The 21,355-nt window shown below is 40.3% G+C and overlaps 2 protein-coding genes across 2 annotated transcripts in view; one reads left to right on the forward strand and one right to left on the reverse strand.

Moving 5' to 3' along the window:
- Positions 1–955: 955 nt before the first annotated feature.
- Positions 956–7,976, reverse strand: LOC134672871 (uncharacterized). Its single transcript, XM_063530820.1, has 4 exons — positions 7,871–7,976; positions 7,565–7,695; positions 3,153–6,410; positions 956–1,427 (listed from the first exon to the last, which is right to left on the reverse strand). The coding sequence occupies exons 3-4, from the start codon at positions 6,380–6,382 to the stop codon at positions 956–958; spliced, it is 3,702 nt and encodes a 1,233-aa protein (XP_063386890.1). The 5' UTR covers positions 6,383–6,410; positions 7,565–7,695; positions 7,871–7,976.
- Positions 7,977–10,309: 2,333 nt separating this feature from the next.
- Positions 10,310–21,355, forward strand: part of LOC134672985 (uncharacterized) — a 36,557-nt gene continuing 25,511 nt past the window's right edge. Inside the window, exons 1-13 of the mRNA XM_063530944.1 lie at positions 10,310–10,625; positions 10,705–10,855; positions 11,320–11,440; positions 12,992–13,079; positions 13,428–13,658; positions 14,499–14,970; positions 15,324–15,409; positions 15,835–16,014; positions 16,472–16,603; positions 17,649–17,734; positions 18,181–18,344; positions 19,660–19,788; positions 21,089–21,225. Of these exons, the coding sequence (XP_063387014.1) occupies positions 10,462–10,625; positions 10,705–10,855; positions 11,320–11,440; positions 12,992–13,079; positions 13,428–13,658; positions 14,499–14,970; positions 15,324–15,409; positions 15,835–16,014; positions 16,472–16,603; positions 17,649–17,734; positions 18,181–18,344; positions 19,660–19,788; positions 21,089–21,225 (2,141 nt within the window). The 5' untranslated portion in view covers positions 10,310–10,461. The remainder of the gene's footprint in view (positions 10,626–10,704; positions 10,856–11,319; positions 11,441–12,991; positions 13,080–13,427; positions 13,659–14,498; positions 14,971–15,323; positions 15,410–15,834; positions 16,015–16,471; positions 16,604–17,648; positions 17,735–18,180; positions 18,345–19,659; positions 19,789–21,088; positions 21,226–21,355) is intronic.

Genomic DNA, 21,355 nt, shown 5'->3' on the forward strand with positions numbered 1-21,355 from the left:
AACGCTTATGGCTTGAGCAGTTTACTGACCTGGTCTCATTAGATTGCCCTATACCATGGTATATCAATCCTAAATAATGGCATAAAGCCCATACACATTAGAGCTCGTTTAAGGTCTGCAACCACCACATCTGTGAATGTTCCCTACAAATGTTTTATGGGACCTAAAACGCTTACTTTGATCTTATTATAGGCCCACTCGTCCAAGTTTGTGGTAGATCCGCGACCAGCACATCGGTGCTATTACTTACAGGCTGGCTCCAGCGGTCTACAAACGAGTGCCTATTAACTATTACATGCGAATCCAACTTGCACGTAATAACTTTATTTAATTGGTAGATTATACCTGTCACATGCGAATCCAACTTACATGCGAACAACCTCGAGGTGAGCCACATACATTTATGTGAATCGTTCTTAGTGTTCTTACAGAAACTATTTAAAACGCTTGCCCCCTGGCCAAGCCAGATGTATCATGCGAATCGTTCTTGCATGTACATTTGAATAATCTGATTTTATTGGTAGGCTATACCATCCCTCAAACCAACACATGATTTGGAATTTTAATTTAATTTGCATGCCATCTTACATGCCCAATAAATGCTTGGAGTAAGCTTTAGTGACAATTTATAACACCACGCTAGAAATTAATGCTAGAAACTTTATGCATTCAACGTATAGATACATTTTTTATTCTCTAAATACTTAGCTTGCTTTTACGTGCTGAAACCTGGAAATCCCGAGCCACTAACACTGATTTTAAGTTTAATAACTGGACAAAGTTAAAAGTACAAACCGCCATTTTCATGGTAGTGAGCAAAAGAAAGCATCCTTCAACTTACCATCGACAATATATTTTGTTTTTCTTTCTATTCCGTTTCCGGATTTAGTGTTGCTATGTATGTATTCACAATCATCGCGTATTTCGCGACACTGCCCCGCCTCTTTGATAGAGTTTATTGGATAGTTGACATTAATTCTTGCGTCCATCTATGGATCCTTTCCATAGCCTGAACGGCAGCTACTCGACGTTGATCACTTGGTTCAGCCTGGTGACTCGACGTCGCTTCATCATTCATTTCTGTGTCTATGCCAGAAGGAACTGGATCTGGAGTGGTTTCCATAATTTGTGTCGAACTTGTATTCTCCAACAACTCGCTCTGATCCATCGTTAAATCGTTTTCATTATTCTTGCTTAGTTTTTGATGATCTTTGATAGAGCTAGTAGGAACATAGACGTTACTCTCTTCAGTTCTTAATGGTAAGGACTGAGAAAGACCATCAGTGCGGATGTGTAATTCTTTATCTTCATACACTGGGGATTCTTTCGTAGAATCTTGGAATGATGCCTCTTCATCCGCTTCCAGAGGATACAAATGTGCTATGGATCTTGTGAACACACTGTCTCCCACTTTTACCTTTGCAACCCTGCACAAACCGTCTTTTCCTTTTATTAATTCTGAAATTTTTCCTACCTTCCATCCTTCTCTATTTTTGGCTTCACCCTTTATTTGTACTATATCTCCAACCATTGGACTTTCATGAGACCTCACTCTAGCCTGTTTAGGTGAATTTCGATACCTTTCCCTGAGACTTAATAAGTATTGGTTAATAAACATTTCTTTGTATTCATCCATTATTCTGTTGCCACGATTCCAACCTTCTATAAGTTGTTGTTTGATCAGTGATCCGGAAAGTGGTAGACCTTCCATGAGTACTTCTATACTTAAACACTTTCCCGGTGTTAGGAAATCCGCAGGTTTAAGTATGTGCTCTACATTTGATCCTACATAAGTGAGAGGTCTGGTATTAGTAACCGCTTCTACTTCTTTGATAATCGTTAAAAGTTGATTATCTTCCAGCATATGTTTTTGAAGCGTTCTCTTTAAGCAATGCTTAACAATTGCTACTAGCCTTTCATAAGCACCTCCATGCCACGGTGCAAGTTGTGGGATAAATTTCCATTTTATGTTAGTTATAAAATTTCCTTCTTCCGTTAATATTTCTCCTAACAATCTAAATTGTGAGGCATTATCTGTTAATATAAGAGTCGGAGCCCCCCTTGTAGCTATGAATCTCTTAAATGCCATAAGACATTCGTTAGTAGTCAGATCCTTGACAACTTCTAGGTGTATTGCCCTGATCACTAGACACGTAAACAAGCAGATCCACCTTTTCTTTAGACCGCTTTCCGTTCTCACGACCATTGGTCCAAAATAGTCCACTCCTGTATAAGCGAATGAATTTGTATACTTCACCCTTTCTACCGGTAATGCAGGAGTCTTGGGTAATTCATACGGACCTCCTCCGTGTTTCACGCATCTTGGACATTTACTTAACGTTTTTTGGACCTTACTTCTACCTTGAGGTATCCAATACTTCTGACGTATAAGGCTTAAAGTATGAGCCACTCCTACATGAAGATTCTTTTCATGAGTTTCCTTTATAAATTTTTCAGTCAATTCGCTTTCTTTTGGTAAAAGAATAGGATGTTTTGCGTCGTAAGATAAGTCTGAATGCGCAAGACGACCGTCACATCTTAGTATTCCATTTGTGTCACAGAATAGACCTAAGCTGCGAGCTAGACTTGTTTTCTTTCCTTGTACTTCTTCCGGAAACATTGTTTCTTGTAGCTGTTTTATTTCTTGTAATTGAGGATCTAAGTTTGTTACTGGACTTGGTTCGGCAGACAATGTTTTAGCCTTTTGATGATTATCTGTGTTAGACAGACCCTCCGCCAACAGAAGAGAAACTTCAGCACCTGGGCTTTTTGGCCAGGTCTTTGAATCCTGTCGTAAGAAGGCGGGTCCATTTAACCACCCATTTCTCTCTTCCTTTGAGGTACTTGGTCGTGTTGCAGTGTCTGCTGGATTAAGTCCAGATGGAACATATCTCACAATTAGATTTTTATTTTTTCTAATTTCGTCCATTCTTCTAGACACGAACGGTTCCAGTAGTTTGTCTGAATAAAACCAGCTTTTTACGATCTGACTATCGGTCCACAATATCATCTCCGTTATATCCAGTTGTAAAAACTTGAAGACATATTTAATAAGTCTACTTCCAATTAAAACACCTAGTAATTCAAGTCTTGGTATCTTCAAATTTTCTTGATCTTTGGTAGGTACAAGACGTGACTTGCCTATTACAAACTGGACGTTATCTCCTTGCACCAGATATACTACAGCCGCGTAGGCTACTGTCGAAGAATCTGTAAAACAGTGTAATTGTGCCTTATGTCTATTTGGCACAGTCATATTTCTTGGTAGACGTATTGACTCTATTTCTTTAAGATCTTCTAGAATACTCATCCATTTCTGTTTTGTTTCATTAGATAATGAGCTGTCCCATTTGACCTTTTCCTTCCATAATTGCTGGAGAAGTAGTTTGGCTGGCAGTACTATGGGTACACTGAATCCACAAGGATCGTATATTGCCGCTATAGTTTTGAGTATTCCTCTCTTCGTAATCTCATTATTCTTGTTTACTTTGGCTCTAAGTTGGAGTGAGTCTTCCTTTAAGTCCCAATTTAAGCCCAAAGTCTTCACTGTGATCTCTGGAGCCACATCCTGTATTTGATTGAGAAAATCCTTTGAATTAGAACTCCACTCTCTAAGATTCATTGATATCTCAGAAAACTTGTCCTTTGCCTCTTTATACAGATCTAATGCTTCATCTACTGACTCTGTGCCTGTAAGTAGGTTGTCCACATATATGTTATTGGCCAGCTGTTTTGTATAATTCCCTTCAGAGGTCTGTAGATGATGCTTTATTGTAGCATTTAATAAAAATGGACTGGAGATAATTCCAAAGGGTACCCGAGTGAATCTGTATTGTATAAGGTTGTCTTCAGTAACAGGTTTTTCTGTATCTTTCAGCCATAGAAATCTAGTCACATCTCTATCATTATTATTCAATCCAATTTGCAAGAAAGCCTTTTCTACGTCTGCAGTTAATCCTACATTGTGGCATCTGAATTGAATTAATAATCCAGTCAGGTCTTCTAGCATCATTGGACCGGCATATAAGCATTCATTAAGACTTTTCGCATTCTTTACTTTCGCTGAAGCATCATATACCAGTCTAAGTGCTTTTCCAGTAGCCATAACTTCGTGAAATGGTAAATAATGTATAGGATGATCCCTTTCTTTCTTGTTAGGAACTTCTTCTATAATTTTCTTTTCCAATTGATCACTTAATGTCTTTTCATACATTGATAACGTCTCTTTATCCAGTCTTTTCACGAGCCCCACAAGTCTTCCATATGCTAATCCGTAATTTGTTGGTAACTCTGGAGGATAATCCTTCCATGGCCAGCTGACATGGTATCTTCCACTTTCTAGTATTGTGTTTTCGTTGAAATGCTTGATCGCTTCTTCATCTCTATTGGTGTTAGGCGAGTCGACAATTCCTATAGATTCTAAATCCCATAAGGCTCTCATAGATGTATTATCCAACGGTAGATCTGGTTCATTTAATTTGGTCTCGTATGAGGCTTGGAAGTATGTAAGTACTGATAATTCTTCTCCTCTTTCTTCTCTTGATCGACCAGACAGCATCCAACCAAACACAGAATTCACTAGATATAGATTTTCCTTTATCTCTATCTTCTCGGATAGCATTAGTGACTGATAGTAGTCGTTCCCTATCAGGATGTCAACTTGATCTTCGAGTGATCCGTCATCGGATAGAATATACTTGTTTCGATGTTCCCATTCTAAGAAGTCCTTGCTAAAGGTGGATACTTCATGAGTCATAGAGCGCACAATGTTGACATATATTAACTTTAGTTCATTAGTTTTTGTTTGCAAGCAGAGTCTGGCCAGTGGAGTCTCCAACTCACGAGGTTTATCCTCAGCAAAGGTAAATACCGTGAGATGCTGTTTCTCTTCAGATTCCAGGTTAAGTTTTTTGGCTACCTTTTGTAAGATATAACTTCTCATGCTGCCACAATCGAAGAGCACACGACATTCGAGTATTGTATTGTTTCTGCCTATAGCGTTAACTATAACTGTCTGGAGTACTGTTGGCGAATCGTCATTGATATGTAATGAGGTCGTGGTTTCCTTCTTAGGTTGTTCCTTCGTGGGTTGTTCCTTCGTAGGGCACAGTGCTCTGTTGTGTTGTCCTTTTCTTCCACAATGTAGACAAGTTCTAAAATTTCTTTTACACGTTCTTGCACGGTGACCTAGACCTAAACATATGTAGCAGCGGTTATTTAACTTTGACTTTCTGAGTTGTACTGTTTTGAACTTGGTGCACTCATCATTGAAGTGATCTCCACTACAGAATATACATGAAATCTTTCTTTTCTTTTGAATAGGTGCAGAACTGTTTCTTTCTTCCATGAACTTTCGTTTATTGGCATATGTCTTACTAAAGGCAGTCAAGGTTGGTTTATGCTTCTTATGTGTGTCCTTGCTAACATCTGGTTTCCTCGACCTTGTTCTTTTCTTGTTCCTGGACTCTTGTATTAGAAGCGTTTCTGTAGTGAAGCTCTTCTCCTTATTCTTGAATTCTTCACAAGTTCTCTTTGCATCTTCTCTGGCCGTGAGCACTACTTGCAACTCTTTTCTTAACTCTTCTATAGACTCATCCTTCAATTTCAGTTTCAACTCGTATATTATATCCTCGGGGAATTTTTCCATAATTAAGAATCTAAGGTGGTTATGTTCGGTATTTTCTCCTAAAGTATTTAAAATTCTTAAGTGTCGTTCAATGTCATCTAATGTTTTCCTACATTCATCGGAGTTCTCAGCCTTTGTCATTTTATATAATTTTGAATAATGAGCATCAATTACTTGCGATTTTCTACCATATCTGTTATGAAGTGTGGCTACAGCTATTTTATAATTGTCATTAGTTGTTTCTAGCCCGTCTAAAATGGTCTTCGCATCTCCTTTCAAGGATGTTTTTAGATACAGAAGTTTATCTACGTCTCTTAATTCTCTCTGATCAATATTTGAGCTGAATTGGTCCCAAAATTGTGTCCACTGTAAAATATTGCCATCAAATGTGGGCAAATTAAGTTCTGGCAACTTTCCTCTATTACTAGGGTGGCTTGTAGTGGATGGTACACCAATTTTGTCTCGTTTAGATTGAATAAGGGCGTTTAATTCAGCCAGAGTCTCATCACCTTCCAACTGTTCAGTTGTCATGGTTGAAATCTCGTCCGCGTTTGGATTTGTTACTATTTTAAAGTACTGATATAGTTCGGTATTAAATCTTGTTATTACGGCTTGTAGTTTTGCCGAAGCAATCTTGGCTTGTTCATATTCTTCATCGTTCCATGCTTTTAACGAAATGAGGATCCTTGAGTTGTTGGATAGATTCTTTATTTCCGACACAAATTTGTTTAACCTCGTCAAATATATCTCTTCCATTATTAAAAAGTGGCGTTGTGCACTGAACCTGAAATTATTATCTTTGACTATAATGGATGGTAAACAATTTCTTAATGGACTAAGCTATAGTCTCATCAACACAATTTATTGGCAAGTGACTTTCATATACAGGTTGTGTATTGATTGTGAATTTAATTTATTAGACCCACTTCATACCATTCCCTGATAATGGCATATAACATTTTAAATATTGGTCGTAGCTCTGAATTGTTACTCTTGCTTAGTGATATTTTATTTTATTAAAGTTCACATCCAGGTCTCACATATAGTTCGACCTAGCCTATAAACATAGCACTAATTCTCGAACCAGATATTACTTTCATTTTATTTGACTTGGACGTGACACTACCGTGCCCCTTCTTGGCAATTTACTCACAACAGCAAGAAACATCAAGAGCATTTTCTAGATTTATTTATTCAACAAGAATAATCACAATCAAAAACACAAGCCGACTAGTTTCCATTAAACTACATTATTATTCAGGTTTAATCCATCTGAATATTTGCAGTCATTTTTACAATTTTGAATTTTGTCCAGTGTTCCATTTCGTTTATTTATCTTAAATTAATAATTAATTTATTCACTTCCACATCAACCTCAATAACCAGAAATAAACTTGTAGTACTTGACCACGCTCTACCGTGCACCTTCATGTTTCAATGAATTTAAACTTTTTTAAGTAAATTTATTTCATAATGTGTAAATTTAAACATAACTGATTTATGTTTTTAGTGTGTTTTGTTATGGAGTATATATTTATTTACCAAGTTACTACAAATTAGCAATTTTATTAAAATAAACGCTGTTACCAGAAAACAATTTACATAAATATGAATGAAATAATCTTTGTATTAAAATATTACTAATTCCTTTGTATTTTAGGAATATGTGCACAGGAACTATAAAGTTATCAAACTGATTCATGGTTATTAACAATGTTTGATGAAAAATGTTCAACCAAATATTATTTTAAATAAACAATATGACAAATAATTATCATGAAAATTCAAATTTTCTCTCAAAGTGACTACTGTTTGTTGCCATAATGTTGTTTTGGACTAAATTCTTAGTTTGTATGTGATTTATTTCTTATACCAAATGGTTTCATTAAAAATGCAAGTTAAAATTTGTCAAGGAAATCAGTACTTGTTTTTACATACCTGGCCCGTTATAGAACTTTAGTTTCCTCTGTTAAATATCCTTTAATGATGGAGCAATATGTTTTCCTCTCAATTGAGCAATAGTGTAGCTATGTTGCTTGTGATATCCACTTATAACCTTGACGTAGTACCTTTTATAAATAAATAATACAATTTTATTGTTGTTAACTTTGTTGGATATGCGTCTAAAACTCGGATCGAAGTGTACTATTTCCTTCACTATAAAGTACGAAATTTTAAAGGCAACAACTTATTTTGCGCACGCAACTTGTTCGATAACATGTAAACAAAATTGTCTGTTCTCACCTGATGAACTAACAGATCGTCCCATCAAATAACACTTTTCTTTCGTAAATCACTGAATTCCTCTTGTGATTTCGCCTTATTTAAGCTAGTTGTGAATGTTTATTCGCAAAATAGCCGGCTTTTTAACTCGTCCTTGGTTGTAGCAAACTTGCAAAATGTCACTACGTTGTTGATGTATAGATGATGTATAGTTATGTTGTCTGTGGAACGAATAATGAATTTCGCAATATGTTTCCGTTTTGACTTACTCTTTAAGTTATTCTCTATTAATTATTCATAAGAATTTCATGACTAATTAACAAAATTATAAAAATATTATTCAAATAAATTTTTTGTACGATTCCGATTCAAGTACAACTTCAGTTCACCACGCCATCTGTGGTGGAATAGCTGTCACTTTTAGATTTTATGCTAAAAACGCCATCTGTCAATCACTAGATGAACTACCTGTAAATTTCACTTACCGAACTGCTCTCGGGTTCTAGAACAAGCTAACTTAAATTTTATGTGGTATTTAATACTAAAGGGGTTTGTGAAATAAAATACAACAACATTTCTTTATTAAAAATAGCTGCCCGTCTGCTTACTGACGTAAATTATCCTGAAATCGTGCCTTATTATCATAATATAGCTAGTTTCAGTGATCAATCAAGTTTAGTCTATTCCTCCACAGATGTCGCCACCGTGATCCTAATTTCTCATTTAATTTTATATTTTACTGCTTTTTTAAGATAGGATGACTACATTCACCGTACAGAAACCTCTTATTATTATTTACTCCTTCTTAAATAATGAATCCCTCGCATCTACACCATAAATATGTACCAACGGGGATGAATTTGGCACACATTTTATTTATGATAAAATTAATAGTGGAATTTATGAGATCTTTCAACACTATAGCTTATGCCTTAGTTCAATATAAATTATAACTCAGTAATTACAAATTACCTGCTTCGCTTGTTGGTGTTATTATGTAACTTTGTCTATGAACATACAAAATCTAACATTATGATAAATGAGGCTTTAATCTGTACTGTAGAAATATGGTCATCCTTACCTTATAATTGCTTCTCACGACATGGCCCGGGATGCCCAGAACTCCAGATTAAGATTGCAGGTGAGCAGAGCACAATGATTCTCCCCACGACCTGTTAAAGTATTAACACATTGATTCCAACCGAATCACTAAATATTTCCTAAGTAAATTTATAAGGATTGTTACATAGAGTGGCAGTCAATATAGCTATACTCTTCATCACTGATTGTTTATAAGTTACCTTGCCAAACGCTTATGGCTTGAGCAGTTTACTGACCTGGTCTCATTAGATTGCCCTATACCATGGTATATCAATCCTAAATAATGGCATAAAGCCCATACACATTAGAGCTCGTTTAAGGTCTGCAACCACCACATCTGTGAATGTTCCCTACAAATGTTTTATGGGACCTAAAACGCTTACTTTGATCTTATTATAGGCCCACTCGTCCAAGTTTGTGGTAGATCCGCGACCAGCACATCGGTGCTATTACTTACAGGCTGGCTCCAGCGGTCTACAAACGAGTGCCTATTAACTATTACATGCGAATCCAACTTGCACGTAATAACTTTATTTAATTGGTAGATTATACCTGTCACATGCGAATCCAACTTACATGCGAACAACCTCGAGGTGAGCCACATACATTTATGTGAATCGTTCTTAGTGTTCTTACAGAAACTATTTAAAACGCTTGCCCCCTGGCCAAGCCAGATGTATCATGCGAATCGTTCTTGCATGTACATTTGAATAATCTGATTTTATTGGTAGGCTATACCATCCCTCAAACCAACACATGATTTGGAATTTTAATTTAATTTGCATGCCATCTTACATGCCCAATAAATGCTTGGAGTAAGCTTTAGTGACAATTTATAACACCACGCTAGAAATTAATGCTAGAAACTTTATGCATTCAACGTATAGATACATTTTTTATTCTCTAAATACTTAGCTTGCTTTTACGTGCTGAAACCTGGAAATCCCGAGCCACTAACACTGATTTTAAGTTTAATAACTGGACAAAGTTAAAAGTACAAACCGCCATTTTCATGGTAGTGAGCAAAAGAAAGCATCCTTCAACTTACCATCGACAATATATTTTGTTTTTCTTTCTATTCCGTTTCCGGATTTAGTGTTGCTATGTATGTATTCACAATCATCGCGTATTTCGCGACAGTAAAAAAGGCGTCAAATTTGAAAAATGTAGGTGCAAAGGGATATCGTCTCATAAAAAATTTGAATTTCGCGGCTTTTTGTACTGACAAGATTTGCTTGACCAGCTATACCTACCCATACAATACAATAATATAAAAATGTGACTTAAGTAGCAAAAACGTGACTTTTAGGGAAACGAAACGTAACTTAGGACTCCAGAGCCCTGGCAACACTGAGCGTTGCGGACCACACGAAACTCGCAAGCCCGCAACACCGGCGTAAACTGTCAATATTTCAAAAATGCGCTGCTTGTTTTTGTAGGTTAGAGCGGATTTATTGAATATAAAGTTGTATAAAAATCTAGTTTCACATGTAATTAATACAATAAGAACTATGGAGTCGTTGCGCAGAGGATTTATCCTGACGTGCATTACGTATTTGTGTATGAAAACCAGTGAAAGTGCCAAAATAAACACGCCGAGGGTGCTTTTGCCTTGGTTTGATAACATGACCGTGAATTTCACGTTCGAAATAATAGAAGGTGGTTGTTATACTTGGTAAGTACACCCAGCATCTTTCTACTTAAAATTCTCTTGGTAACGTGATGCAAATTGGTTACACAATGATTTTTTGTAGGAGTTTGTCCCGCGATGACATCATCGACTTGGAGCCTATTTATGACGACTCCTGGGGGCATTGTTCCCGTGCTGCAAGGGTTTCCGTGTCTAAATCTTGTAAACCACCCGGCTCCGTGATTATTCTTGCGGAAGAAGTCAACAGCGGCGAGGTAAATACGCTATATTTTTTATGGCGGGAAAGTGTATGAATGTTGTTTAGTGGTCTGACTTTGGGCTTTGTTATTATTGTACATTGCGAGAATATTTTCATAATCTCAAACTGATAAAAGAATAAGATTGCTGAAATGCATAAAACATAACTATTTGATTAAATTGGAAAGTGGAATTAAGATTATCACCTTATCATTGGGCCAAACAAATATGATAATTGAAATTTGTAGTTGTGTATTTATTTATTGAATATAGGGAAATGTGTGTACAGTTAGACTGTGAGTCTCATTTCCAGCTAATGACTTTAAAAGCCTTACAGGAGTTATAAGTCACTTTTCTTGTGTAGTAGTAGTAGGTTATAACATTAATACGGAAAGATATGATGCACTTAAAAACTAAAAGCTTGCATGTGAAAGTTATGGGAACAGTCCTATGTCATAAAACACTGAGTTTCCATCCATAGATATTGCGGGGAGATGTAGACATAGACGTGATCAGCTCGCTGAAGGTGATGAGCACAACTTGGAAGCTCTACTTGGAAGAGGCACCGGAGGCTTTTGAGGTGGTTGCTTATGATGATGCGGGTGAGTGTTGGGTGAATTCTTCTTCTTCTATCAAATCAAAATGTCAATCCCAAAGCCAAATATACAAATACATAAATGAAAGCCGTTAAGGGCCACCCCACATCTAGCATCCCTCGAGCGTCGGTGTCTGGTCAGCACCACTCAGCGCTATGGAAAATGACATTCCGTTGAGCAGCGGCCATAGAATTGTAGGCGCCGACGCTCGAAAGACGCCAGATGTGGGATGGCCCTAAGTGATAATGTATTAACTCACATTCAGTTTGGAATAAAATGTCTGATTAATAAATATGACACTAAAAGGTTGTCAGTAATAGGGTCCCGATTACCCTTTGGTACAGAACCCTAAAAACAAGTGGAGCAACTATTTCTGTTATCAATTTATCATTGACTTTCTTCAAAGAGGAAACATGAACATAGGAAAAATGTTGTTAATTATTCCATTAAAACATCAATCATTATTTATTTAGATGACCCACATTCCCACAGTGGAATGGGCTTATAATGACCTCTATTACATGTTTTATTAAATCATTTAAATGCTCTTTAATATGGTTTAAAAAGATACTCAGGTCAGGAGAAAGTAATATGTAATGATGAAAAAGACTGACCAGGGGTCGGAAACCGGTATTTGCTCCATACAAAAATACCGGTATTATTAGGTTCTTTGGTTTATTATTTCATTTTTAATGGGACAATCTAATAACACAAAGTTGTTACCTAAATACATGATTCAGTCCTACGTACAGAGCATAAAATAATTCAAAATATTGGGCTAATTCGGGGTTTTTAAAAAATACCGGTTCCGAGCCCTGAGACTGACTAAAAAAAGTTGGTCTATCCTTGTACGTTTTACTAATAAGTGTACTTATACACAGTGAATAGTTAATTGTAATTGTTTGTGTCACATACCTACATGGAGTGCCCTTGAATTTTATTGAGTATTGTTTTAGAATAGAATAGAATATGATTTATTTCAGTATAAGTACACAGTTATACAATACATACACAGAAAGAAAGAGAAAAAAGACTTATAACTTGTACACTGTAACTACACTGAAAAAGGTGAACACTCAGCATAATGCCGGGTCCTACTGGAGTAGTACCTGACGCTGGTCTTCCGTGAACACCTGTAGGGAGCGTAGTTGGGTTGGGTTTAGTACATCATGTTGTCCCACGTGTTCCTCTATAATCTATATCAATATTTATTACAATTGTCCCTCCCCCACTGTTTTGTAATTTTATTTTACTACCTACTATGAGTACTATGTAAATTAACCTTTCCCTTTTTAGGGTTCCGTAACCAAAGGTTAGAAATGGGACCCTATTACTAAGACTCCTCTGTTCGTCTGTCTGTCTGTCTGTCTGTCTGTCACCCGACTGCGTTGCCGCTATAACAACAAATAACTTTAAAGCAGAATATAATAAATATTTAAGTGGGGCTCTCATACAACAAAGTTATTTTTTTGCCTTTTTTTGCGTAATGATACGGTACTCTTCGTGCGCGAGTCCGACTCGCACTTGGCCGATTTCATTTATTATTTTTGTATTTAGGTAACACATTCTCAACATTGGAAGGAGTGAGTTTCACATGGACCATAGAAAACCTTGGCAGTAATATCGAAAAAGATCCATTAGTCACGTAAGTACACTTTTGCAGTCCGAATTTTAACCAAACAATTCTTTGATAGCGTCGACAATTTTGGGAACAGCTTTTAGAGCGTCTGCTTGCTGGCGCGGGTGCACGGAGCGGGACCCGCATATTACCGGATTTTTAGGTAAAATCAGTCGCATTGTCCGCGTCAGTTAGCGTTGCTCATACTATTTTACGTTAACACGCTCGCCCGCTCCGCTCCCTAAGTAGTTGGGAGTTTTGGACAGTACAATTTTCAATTTTACCATTCATTTTTTATATTAAGCACATTTACTTCCCTTGCTTCTAATCATTTAGCACCTAACATTATATCTAATAACCGTTACCATATTCCAGTTTCGTCCGATGGCGGGACACGGACTACGAAGCGCCTCGCAGCATAGCCGAGCTCGAGAGCCTCGGCGTGCGCTCCTACTCCGTGCTGCTCTACGGCCAGGCCATGGGCGATGTGCGCGTCACCGTCTGTCTTAAAGACATCTGTACTGATTTCAAGCTGAATGTGGTCGCTAGCGTGGTTTTAACGCCGGCTATAGCTACCATAGCACCTGGGGATACGCTGCGATATAAGTAGGTGTATTATATTCATTAGCTTTACCACAGAATAAATAATGGTACTAGGTACAGAAGATTCACTCTCTAACAAAACGCGTCTGTTACGATTAGGACAGATATTACCGCTAGGTGGCGCAAGCGCCACGCGCGGCTTATGGCTAGCCACCAAAATTGGCGCGAGACAGATGTACTTGTAGCTGTTGCAAAGCGACGAAATTGCGGAGTGAACCACGCCTGGCTCTACATATTCTTTACTGTGCAATAAAGTTTAAATAAATAAATAAATATTACAAAAAAAACAAGTGCAGTGATATACACGGTATAATTTCATCGTTGCAGTTGTTAAACTAGATATTGGTTTTCACATTTGATACATAACACCTCCTAAAGGTGTAACGCTGCGTCTCACGTCAGCGAACGCGACGCGCCGCGGCGCGGCGGGCCTAAGGCGTTCGCGTTCGCAACGAGATTGCCCACGTAGGACACTTATATAGGTATCAAAGGATTGATTCACCCCGCCCCGCATCGTTTCGCTTCGCGTTCGCGTGTTGTTCGCCTACGTCAGGGCTCTCCAAACCCCGGCCCGCAGGCCAAGTCCGGCCCGCGAAGCGTTTTAATCCGGCCCACCGACAACGTTCCAATCCGGCCCGCGGGAGCCAGGCTCCAGGGACTCAGTTCAGCTCTAACAGCAGCAATCAGATTATACACTCCCCCCCTCCCCCTGGCGCCGACGGTGGCCCGCGCGAAATTCTGAGGTGCAATATGGCCCTCAAGTAAAAAAGTTTGGAGACCCCTGGCCTACGTAGTATGCTGCGTAAAAGTGTCCCACACTGACTGGTTTTCATTTATTTGCAGAGTTGTCCGTGCACGCGCGGGCCGCCTCACTATCCAAGACGTTGCCGAAACACTTTACTACATTAGCGTCCCGACCTCCGACATAGCTCGTCTAGAGGACTCTATAAGCCTCGTCCGAGGCACCCAAATCGGCACAACCAACGTCCACCTCCTATCCGGCGCTACAGATGTCGCTACGGCTATTTTAAACGTCGCTGAGCCTCATAGTATTAAAGTTTCTATTCGACCAGCGAAATTAGTCATACAATCAGAATTATTCATTATACATTGCGTGGTATATGATAAGGATGGACGCGCGTTGACGGCTGGCGATGAAATGTTGATAAGGTTGACGGTGGAAGGCGAGGCGAATGTGGATCTGGTCAGGTCGACAGAGAATGGAACTATTACTGACGCTGTGGCGAATAATGCGGGGCCGTTCACGGTTACGGCTAAGCTTTATTCTGTTGCTGGACGGAGTGTTTCTCGAAAGGTAGGAAATTATTACATTTGCTGCAGCAATTTTAAATTTTATTGCATACAGTTTAAGTCGGTAACAAAAGACAATTTACTTGTTATTCTATGGAACTTACTAACTATGTAAACAAACCGCCATATTGAAATTGTCAAAGAATGATGAATTTACTAGTGACTTTTGTTTACATAGTTAGCAAGTTCTATAGAATGCCACTTTATGAAATATTGAAGTTTAATTTTCTCTTGCTTGCTTGCTTGTTGAAGCTTCTTCTGTTATAAATCCATACTACTCTCATACTAGTTTGTAGTATGGATTTATCTTTACGCGTATGTTTTATACCTTTTAATAGTTTTAATTTGTTATTTTAGGTGGAAGGCAAAGCATCAGCAGTAGCCATTGAGCCATTGGCAGTAGTTCCTCCAGAACTTTACGTAGCATGGACTGATACTACTCAGTAAGTTGTCCTATTTAATAAGTGATCAGGCCTTGGGTCCATGGGTCCTTTTGAGGTTAATCACCTCGTGGGTCCATGGGTCCTTGATTTGCCAGCTAAAAAACGACCTTCAGATTTTTAATTTAGAATTGAATTTTCATTGACATTGCAGACCGAAGGCATTAGTCATTAAAGGCCGAGCCACACCGGCTTGCGTGTTCGTGACGTGCGCGTGTGCGTGCACTAAAATGTTGGAGCCGCACACGCATACGTCACGCAAGCGGTGTGCCATCTCTCATAAGGATCTGTATACTACAACGCCGCACGCGCACGTGCACGTCACGCACACGCAGCCGGTGTGCACAGGCCTTAATTCACTATACTGCTTAAGATATACAATAATTAAGACCATGTTTATTATGCTTAATATAACAATATTTCAACAGGGAAATTCAGCTAAAGCATCGCGGGGGCGGCGAGGAGGAAGTTCAGTGGTCTGAAGTAGAAACGGCGGACCCTCATGCCATCTCGCTCTCTCCCGCGGGCATGTTAGCCGTCCGCGGCACGAGTGAGACAGACGTCCGAGTGCAACTGAAGGATTACCCTTATGTACGGGCTTTTGGCAAGTAAGTATATTATAGAAACATAGACAGTCATATATCTATATATACATGCATTTAGGAATTATTGTGACGTCATATTCGACAACCTACATGTGGTTTTCCATCAGATAAGAGTCCTTACGTTTCATCTGTAAAAGTATATAATACTCTCTTCTGATACTACAGAACTCAATCTGACCATTTTCAACCTTACCTCAACGTCTATGTACATTCGCCATCAGATATATCGGAGCGGCCAAGGTGTTCACAATATCTGAACAGGCACTCTAACGCCCTGACAATAGTGGCGTGTTTAGATATTTGTGAGCGCCTTGGCCGCTCCGATATATTTGATGGCGACTGTACACCAAGAAAAAATGTTCTGCAGTACCATAGAATTGACGACATATTTTTGTGAGGTATGCAAATTTTAGCTCTATTTTAAGTACCTTAAAGCTCTATATCGATCAATTGTCCACAGAGTGCTAGTCGCCCCGCCGGAGCTGATCCAAGTATCCAGCTCAGGGCACGCTCGCGTCGGCAAACCACATCATCTGCACATCGCGTTGACAGCTACCCACCCTACTACTGGCGAATACTACAACTTCCATACGTAAGTAATAAATCTGATACAAATGCATTTATTACTTCGACGTTCGCATTTTTTTTCATTATAAAGTTCCACTGTTGAGCATTGCTTAGCTTACAGTGTTTATTTCGTACGTAATAATCCTGATTTATTACTCTTAGCCGAGTGGATATCAGAATATTATACTGAATTTTAACCTGGGACTAATCATTCATTTATTTATTGATCATATAAGTAACACAGCATTACAGTATAAAACCAAGGCACTGTGAAACTACAAAATAAAAGACAAAGAAAAACAATACACATAAAAAATGAAATTAACTAAACATTAGATTTGGGCGACGACGTAACAGCGTGGCTCCGTAGCGTCCGTCGTCTGATATCGTGAAATAAAATTCGCTGTTGTATTTTATATATTTCGGCTGAGATTTTTTATCAGAGCGAGATAGTGATCTCATGCGATCTGGGGTTGAGTCTTTAGCGACAGTTGTCCAGTAGTATTATAGTTCGTAGCTTCCCAATAGAGCCCGATGGCTAATCCTATTGTCTATTGTTAAGTAAAACCGCACGTGCTACTTACCTGCAAAAAAGGGTCTTCGTTATTCAATTTGGCACCTGAGCGCGGGCTAGTCTAACGCTCAAAAAACCAGTGTAGGTGGGCTCTCCGATAACGCGCCTTTGTTACGCATCTCGATGACACATTTTAGACTGGTTCTGTAGCGTTCGACTCGCCGGCACTCAGTAACCCAAGTATAATTATACTGGGTGCCGGCGAGTTGAACGGACCACACACAACGTAAGAAAATTAGTTCATTTTGAGTCTTATTGCAATTTTCATAGGAGTTGTATTTCAATTACCTGGGTAAAGTGAACGAACGATTTTTTATGCAGGTGGTTGTGGAACGTGGCACGAGCGGTTTTACTTAACAATAGACAATAGGATTAGGCGTCGGGCTCTATTAGGAAGCTATGAACTATAAAACATGGTTAAAATGGCCGAAAAACAGTAAAAACAGGCAAAAACATTTTGCATTATCTATATGTCAAGAATTGTTTTCTTTTCTAGCTGCAACTGCGCATCATTTGCGGTGTCACTGCTCGAAGGCCCAGAACCCCACAACGTCACTGCGGCCCCCTGGGTGGAGCCCGTTGGTGAGTTTCATCGCAGAGTTTCTTTTTCTTTTGTCAAAATTTGGACATATTGTACTGGAGAATCATTTCATTCGTCGCATATTTTGTGATCGGCTGAACGTTTTCGTCTACTCTGACAAAACACTGTGATCTAATTATTTGTGATCGCCGACCGCGGTATACCTTTGGGAAACCCGTGTGTGGGTTCGTTACGGTCATCTTTTTGACTGGATCGGTCTGGGCTAAATAGTGTAGGTCTACGACCGTTATTTATTATGAATCGACTCGAGTTAAGTGATACTTAGGGTCGGTCGCACCAAACTATTTGTCAGCGTTAAAGAGTTCGCTATATTTTATTGTACGGAAAGTTTCATAGTAAACCGCCGCGGCGCGCCAGGTGGTGTTATTCAGTCTGTTAAGTGCGGATGGTGCCACTGGTACTTAGACCCTTTATACATTGACCTCAGACGGCGCTTGCTGCGTGATCGAGTGCGCCTGGGCGTCGCGCGGCGTGTCGCTGCTGCGCGCGTCGCGGGCGCGCGCGGGCGCCACGGCGCGCGTGCTGGTGCGCGCCGCGCCGCGCCTCGTGTGGCCGCCGCGCGCCGCCGCGCTGCTGGGCGCCACGCTGCCCGTGAGTACTGCCCCGCGACTCTCTCTATCTAAAGCTGGTATCTGTCCGATGCCATTGTGTCTCACTCTCTCACTGAGTCAAATGTGAGAGGCGATACGCATTGGACAGATGGAAGGCCACCCTGAGCGTTTAACGTGGCCGTGTCCACGACTGCCGCTTCCCATGAAATCCATTGGTCCCAACCAAATTTCGCTCCCCGAACCAACGATTTAAAAATTGTACGCCTTTGAGCTCGTTCCCACTATGTCGGATGTCGTGGCGATTTTTAATCGTACCTTCCACTGGCAGAACATTTTATATGAAGCTGTTCACACTCGTCCGACAACGATTTTGTGTAGGATACGACATAATATGTCGTGCGTTTTGCCAGCCCTCCCAGCCCGGAAAAAAATCGTGTCGTGTCTCGCTCGCGTACGAGTGAATATAGCGCTGTTCACATTTTGTCGGATGTCGGAACGATTTCGCCCGCGCCGCCCGCGCGGCACCCCCTCACACACCCGCGCGTCGCTGCCGCGTCGTTGCGATCGCTCGCATTGCGCAGACATATTTTGGCGCGGAAGGAGAGTATTGTGTTTTTATGCTGCAAAATTGTAATAATGGCTGTACTTATTATAAATTCTGAAGATTTGATCGCACTTGTTCAGGAAAGAGGTATTATTTGGGACAAGACTATAGAAGAATATTGAATGTAATTATAGACATTCTAAAATAATTGAAAAATTTCACTTCATCACTTCTTAATTCAGCTATCAAATTCTGAAATATTCCTAAGGTAAATCTTTCCCTGAGAATTGGGTGTACCCAATATCTCCTTTTTTTAACTGCCTCTAATCGTTTCTTTCGCAAATAATACAAAACCACAAACATTTCGTCGACGTTCATCTTGTACTAAGCCTCGCTACCCACTCGAAAAATACACGCCAGCTGCGATCGTGCACGACAGACGACTAGTGGGAACAGTACCGCCGACACCCGATTGAAATCCGGATCCGACATCCGACATAGTGAGAACAGCGGCAACGACACACGATTAAAAATCGCCACGACATCCGACATAGTGGGAACGAGCACTTTCTGTTATTCTCCCAGCTTGTCACTGATAGCAATTCATATTTAGACATATATGGCACTTAACTTCAAACTTGGGTAAAGCAATTCGACCCTCAGCAAATATCTACCCTACTACCTTTTCTTAATACCAAAACAGCATAATCTGACTCATATACAAACCAATTTGCGATAGCGAGGCGCAATGGCGCAACGTCCCTACGTTTTACAATAAAACCTCGACTAATCCTTTTTTTTCTCTTCCCAGGTATTAGCCGAGGGTGAAGCCCTTCTGCCTGAATCGAATGACCCCCGCATAGCGGAGCTAACGACGCGGGACGGGCCACCGCCGCACCGCCATCCTGATCTGCAGCTCTTCACACTGTCGTGTCGCAGGGTACGTTCTAATATGTCAGTCGTATTTAATATGTCAGGTGAAATTCTCCTGCCGGAGTCGAGGTCCGCATAGCGGAGCTAACGATGCGGGACGGGCCGCCGCCGCACCGCCATCCTGATCTACAACTCTTCACACTATCCTGTCGCAGGGTACGTTCTAATATGTCAGGTGAAACCCTACTGCCCGAGTCGAATGACCCCCGCATAGCGGAGCTAACGACTCGGGACGGGCCGCCGCCGCACCGCCATCCTGATCTGCAACTCTTCACACTGTCCTTTCGCAGGGTACGTTCTAATATATCAGGTGAAACCCTACTGCCTGAGTCGAATGACCCCCCCATAGCGGAGCTAAACGCAACGTAACGGGCCGCCGCCACACCGCCATCCTGATCTGCAACTCTTCACACTGTCCTGTCGCAGGGTACGTTCTAATATGTCAGGTGAAACCCTACTGCTTGAGTCGAATGACCCCCGCATAGCGGAGCTAACGACGCGGGACGGGCCGCCGCCGCACCGCCATCCTGATCTGTAACTCTTCACACTGTCCTGTCGCAGGGTACGTTCTAATATGTCAGGTGAAACCCTACTGCCCGAGTCGAATAACCCCCACATAGCGGACTAAACGCAACGTGACGGGCCGCCGCCACACCGCCACCCTGATCTGCAACTCTTCACAATGTCCTGTGGTAAGGTACGTTATAAAATTATCGTAGTCGTATTAATATGTCTGGTGAAGCCCTCCTACCCGAGTCGAATGCTGACGACGCGCATCTCTTCACACCGTCCTGTCGTATAGGGTATGTTATAAATGTTATAATCATAATATGTCAGGTGAATCAGGCGAATCATATGTCTGGTGAAGCCCTACTACCCGTATGACTCTCGCATAGCTTAAATCTGTGTACTTGCGATGGTTTTCCTACTTTTCCTTATTGTAAATTTATTTCTTTTGAATTACAGACCAATCTACTATGAACACTATGATAGGGGATCGGGCGGTAATCAAAACATTATCAACACCTAGATTTAGACCAAGAAAAGTCTGCAACGATTTTGAAATCGTCTATCTCTCTCGTCTGACTTCTCTCAACTCGCTCGCACTAATATGTACCTACATTAGAGTTAGACCAAGACAAGTCTGCAGCGATTTTGATTGCACACGCAGTGCAAGTGTTATACGTCATAATTTCATAGAAGTTTGACGTTTAAAATAACACTTACACTGCGTGTGCTATCGAAATCGTCTAGCTCTGTCTCTTGTCTGACTTCTGTTGGTCTAACTCTACCTTTATTGTTTGCAGAAAGGCGACACCCGCCTATCTCTGATCTCGGGCGCCGAGGAGCGCGAGTCTGCCGAGTTCGATTCCGCGTGCGCGCAATACGTAGCGCGCATCAGATTAGAGCCTGCCGATGCTAACAACTGCTCCGGAGGACCGAAGTAAGCGTACCTATAACTTTTTTGCAGAACAGCATGCACGAGTTTCTGTATCACCTTATGCAGTAAATTTTTACAGGCATTTGTTTTAGAATAGGGAATATTACGCAAAACTCTGCGTAGGGGGCGCCAC

Source organism: Cydia fagiglandana, chromosome 17 (genome assembly GCF_963556715.1).
Source record: "Cydia fagiglandana chromosome 17, ilCydFagi1.1, whole genome shotgun sequence".
In the NCBI taxonomy this organism is placed as follows: Eukaryota; Metazoa; Arthropoda; class Insecta; order Lepidoptera; family Tortricidae; genus Cydia; species Cydia fagiglandana.

Bases quoted from the DNA above. Each gene is read 5' to 3' on its own strand.
- LOC134672871 (XM_063530820.1), bottom strand. From the start codon at position 6,382: ATGGAAGAGATATATTTGACGAGGTTAAACAAATTTGTGTCGGAAATA. The intron at 1,428-3,152 runs GTTTGTAATAGG...CGGTTTGTGCAG, and splicing joins GTGCAAGGAGATAACGTCCA to GGTTGCAAAGGTAAAAGTGG.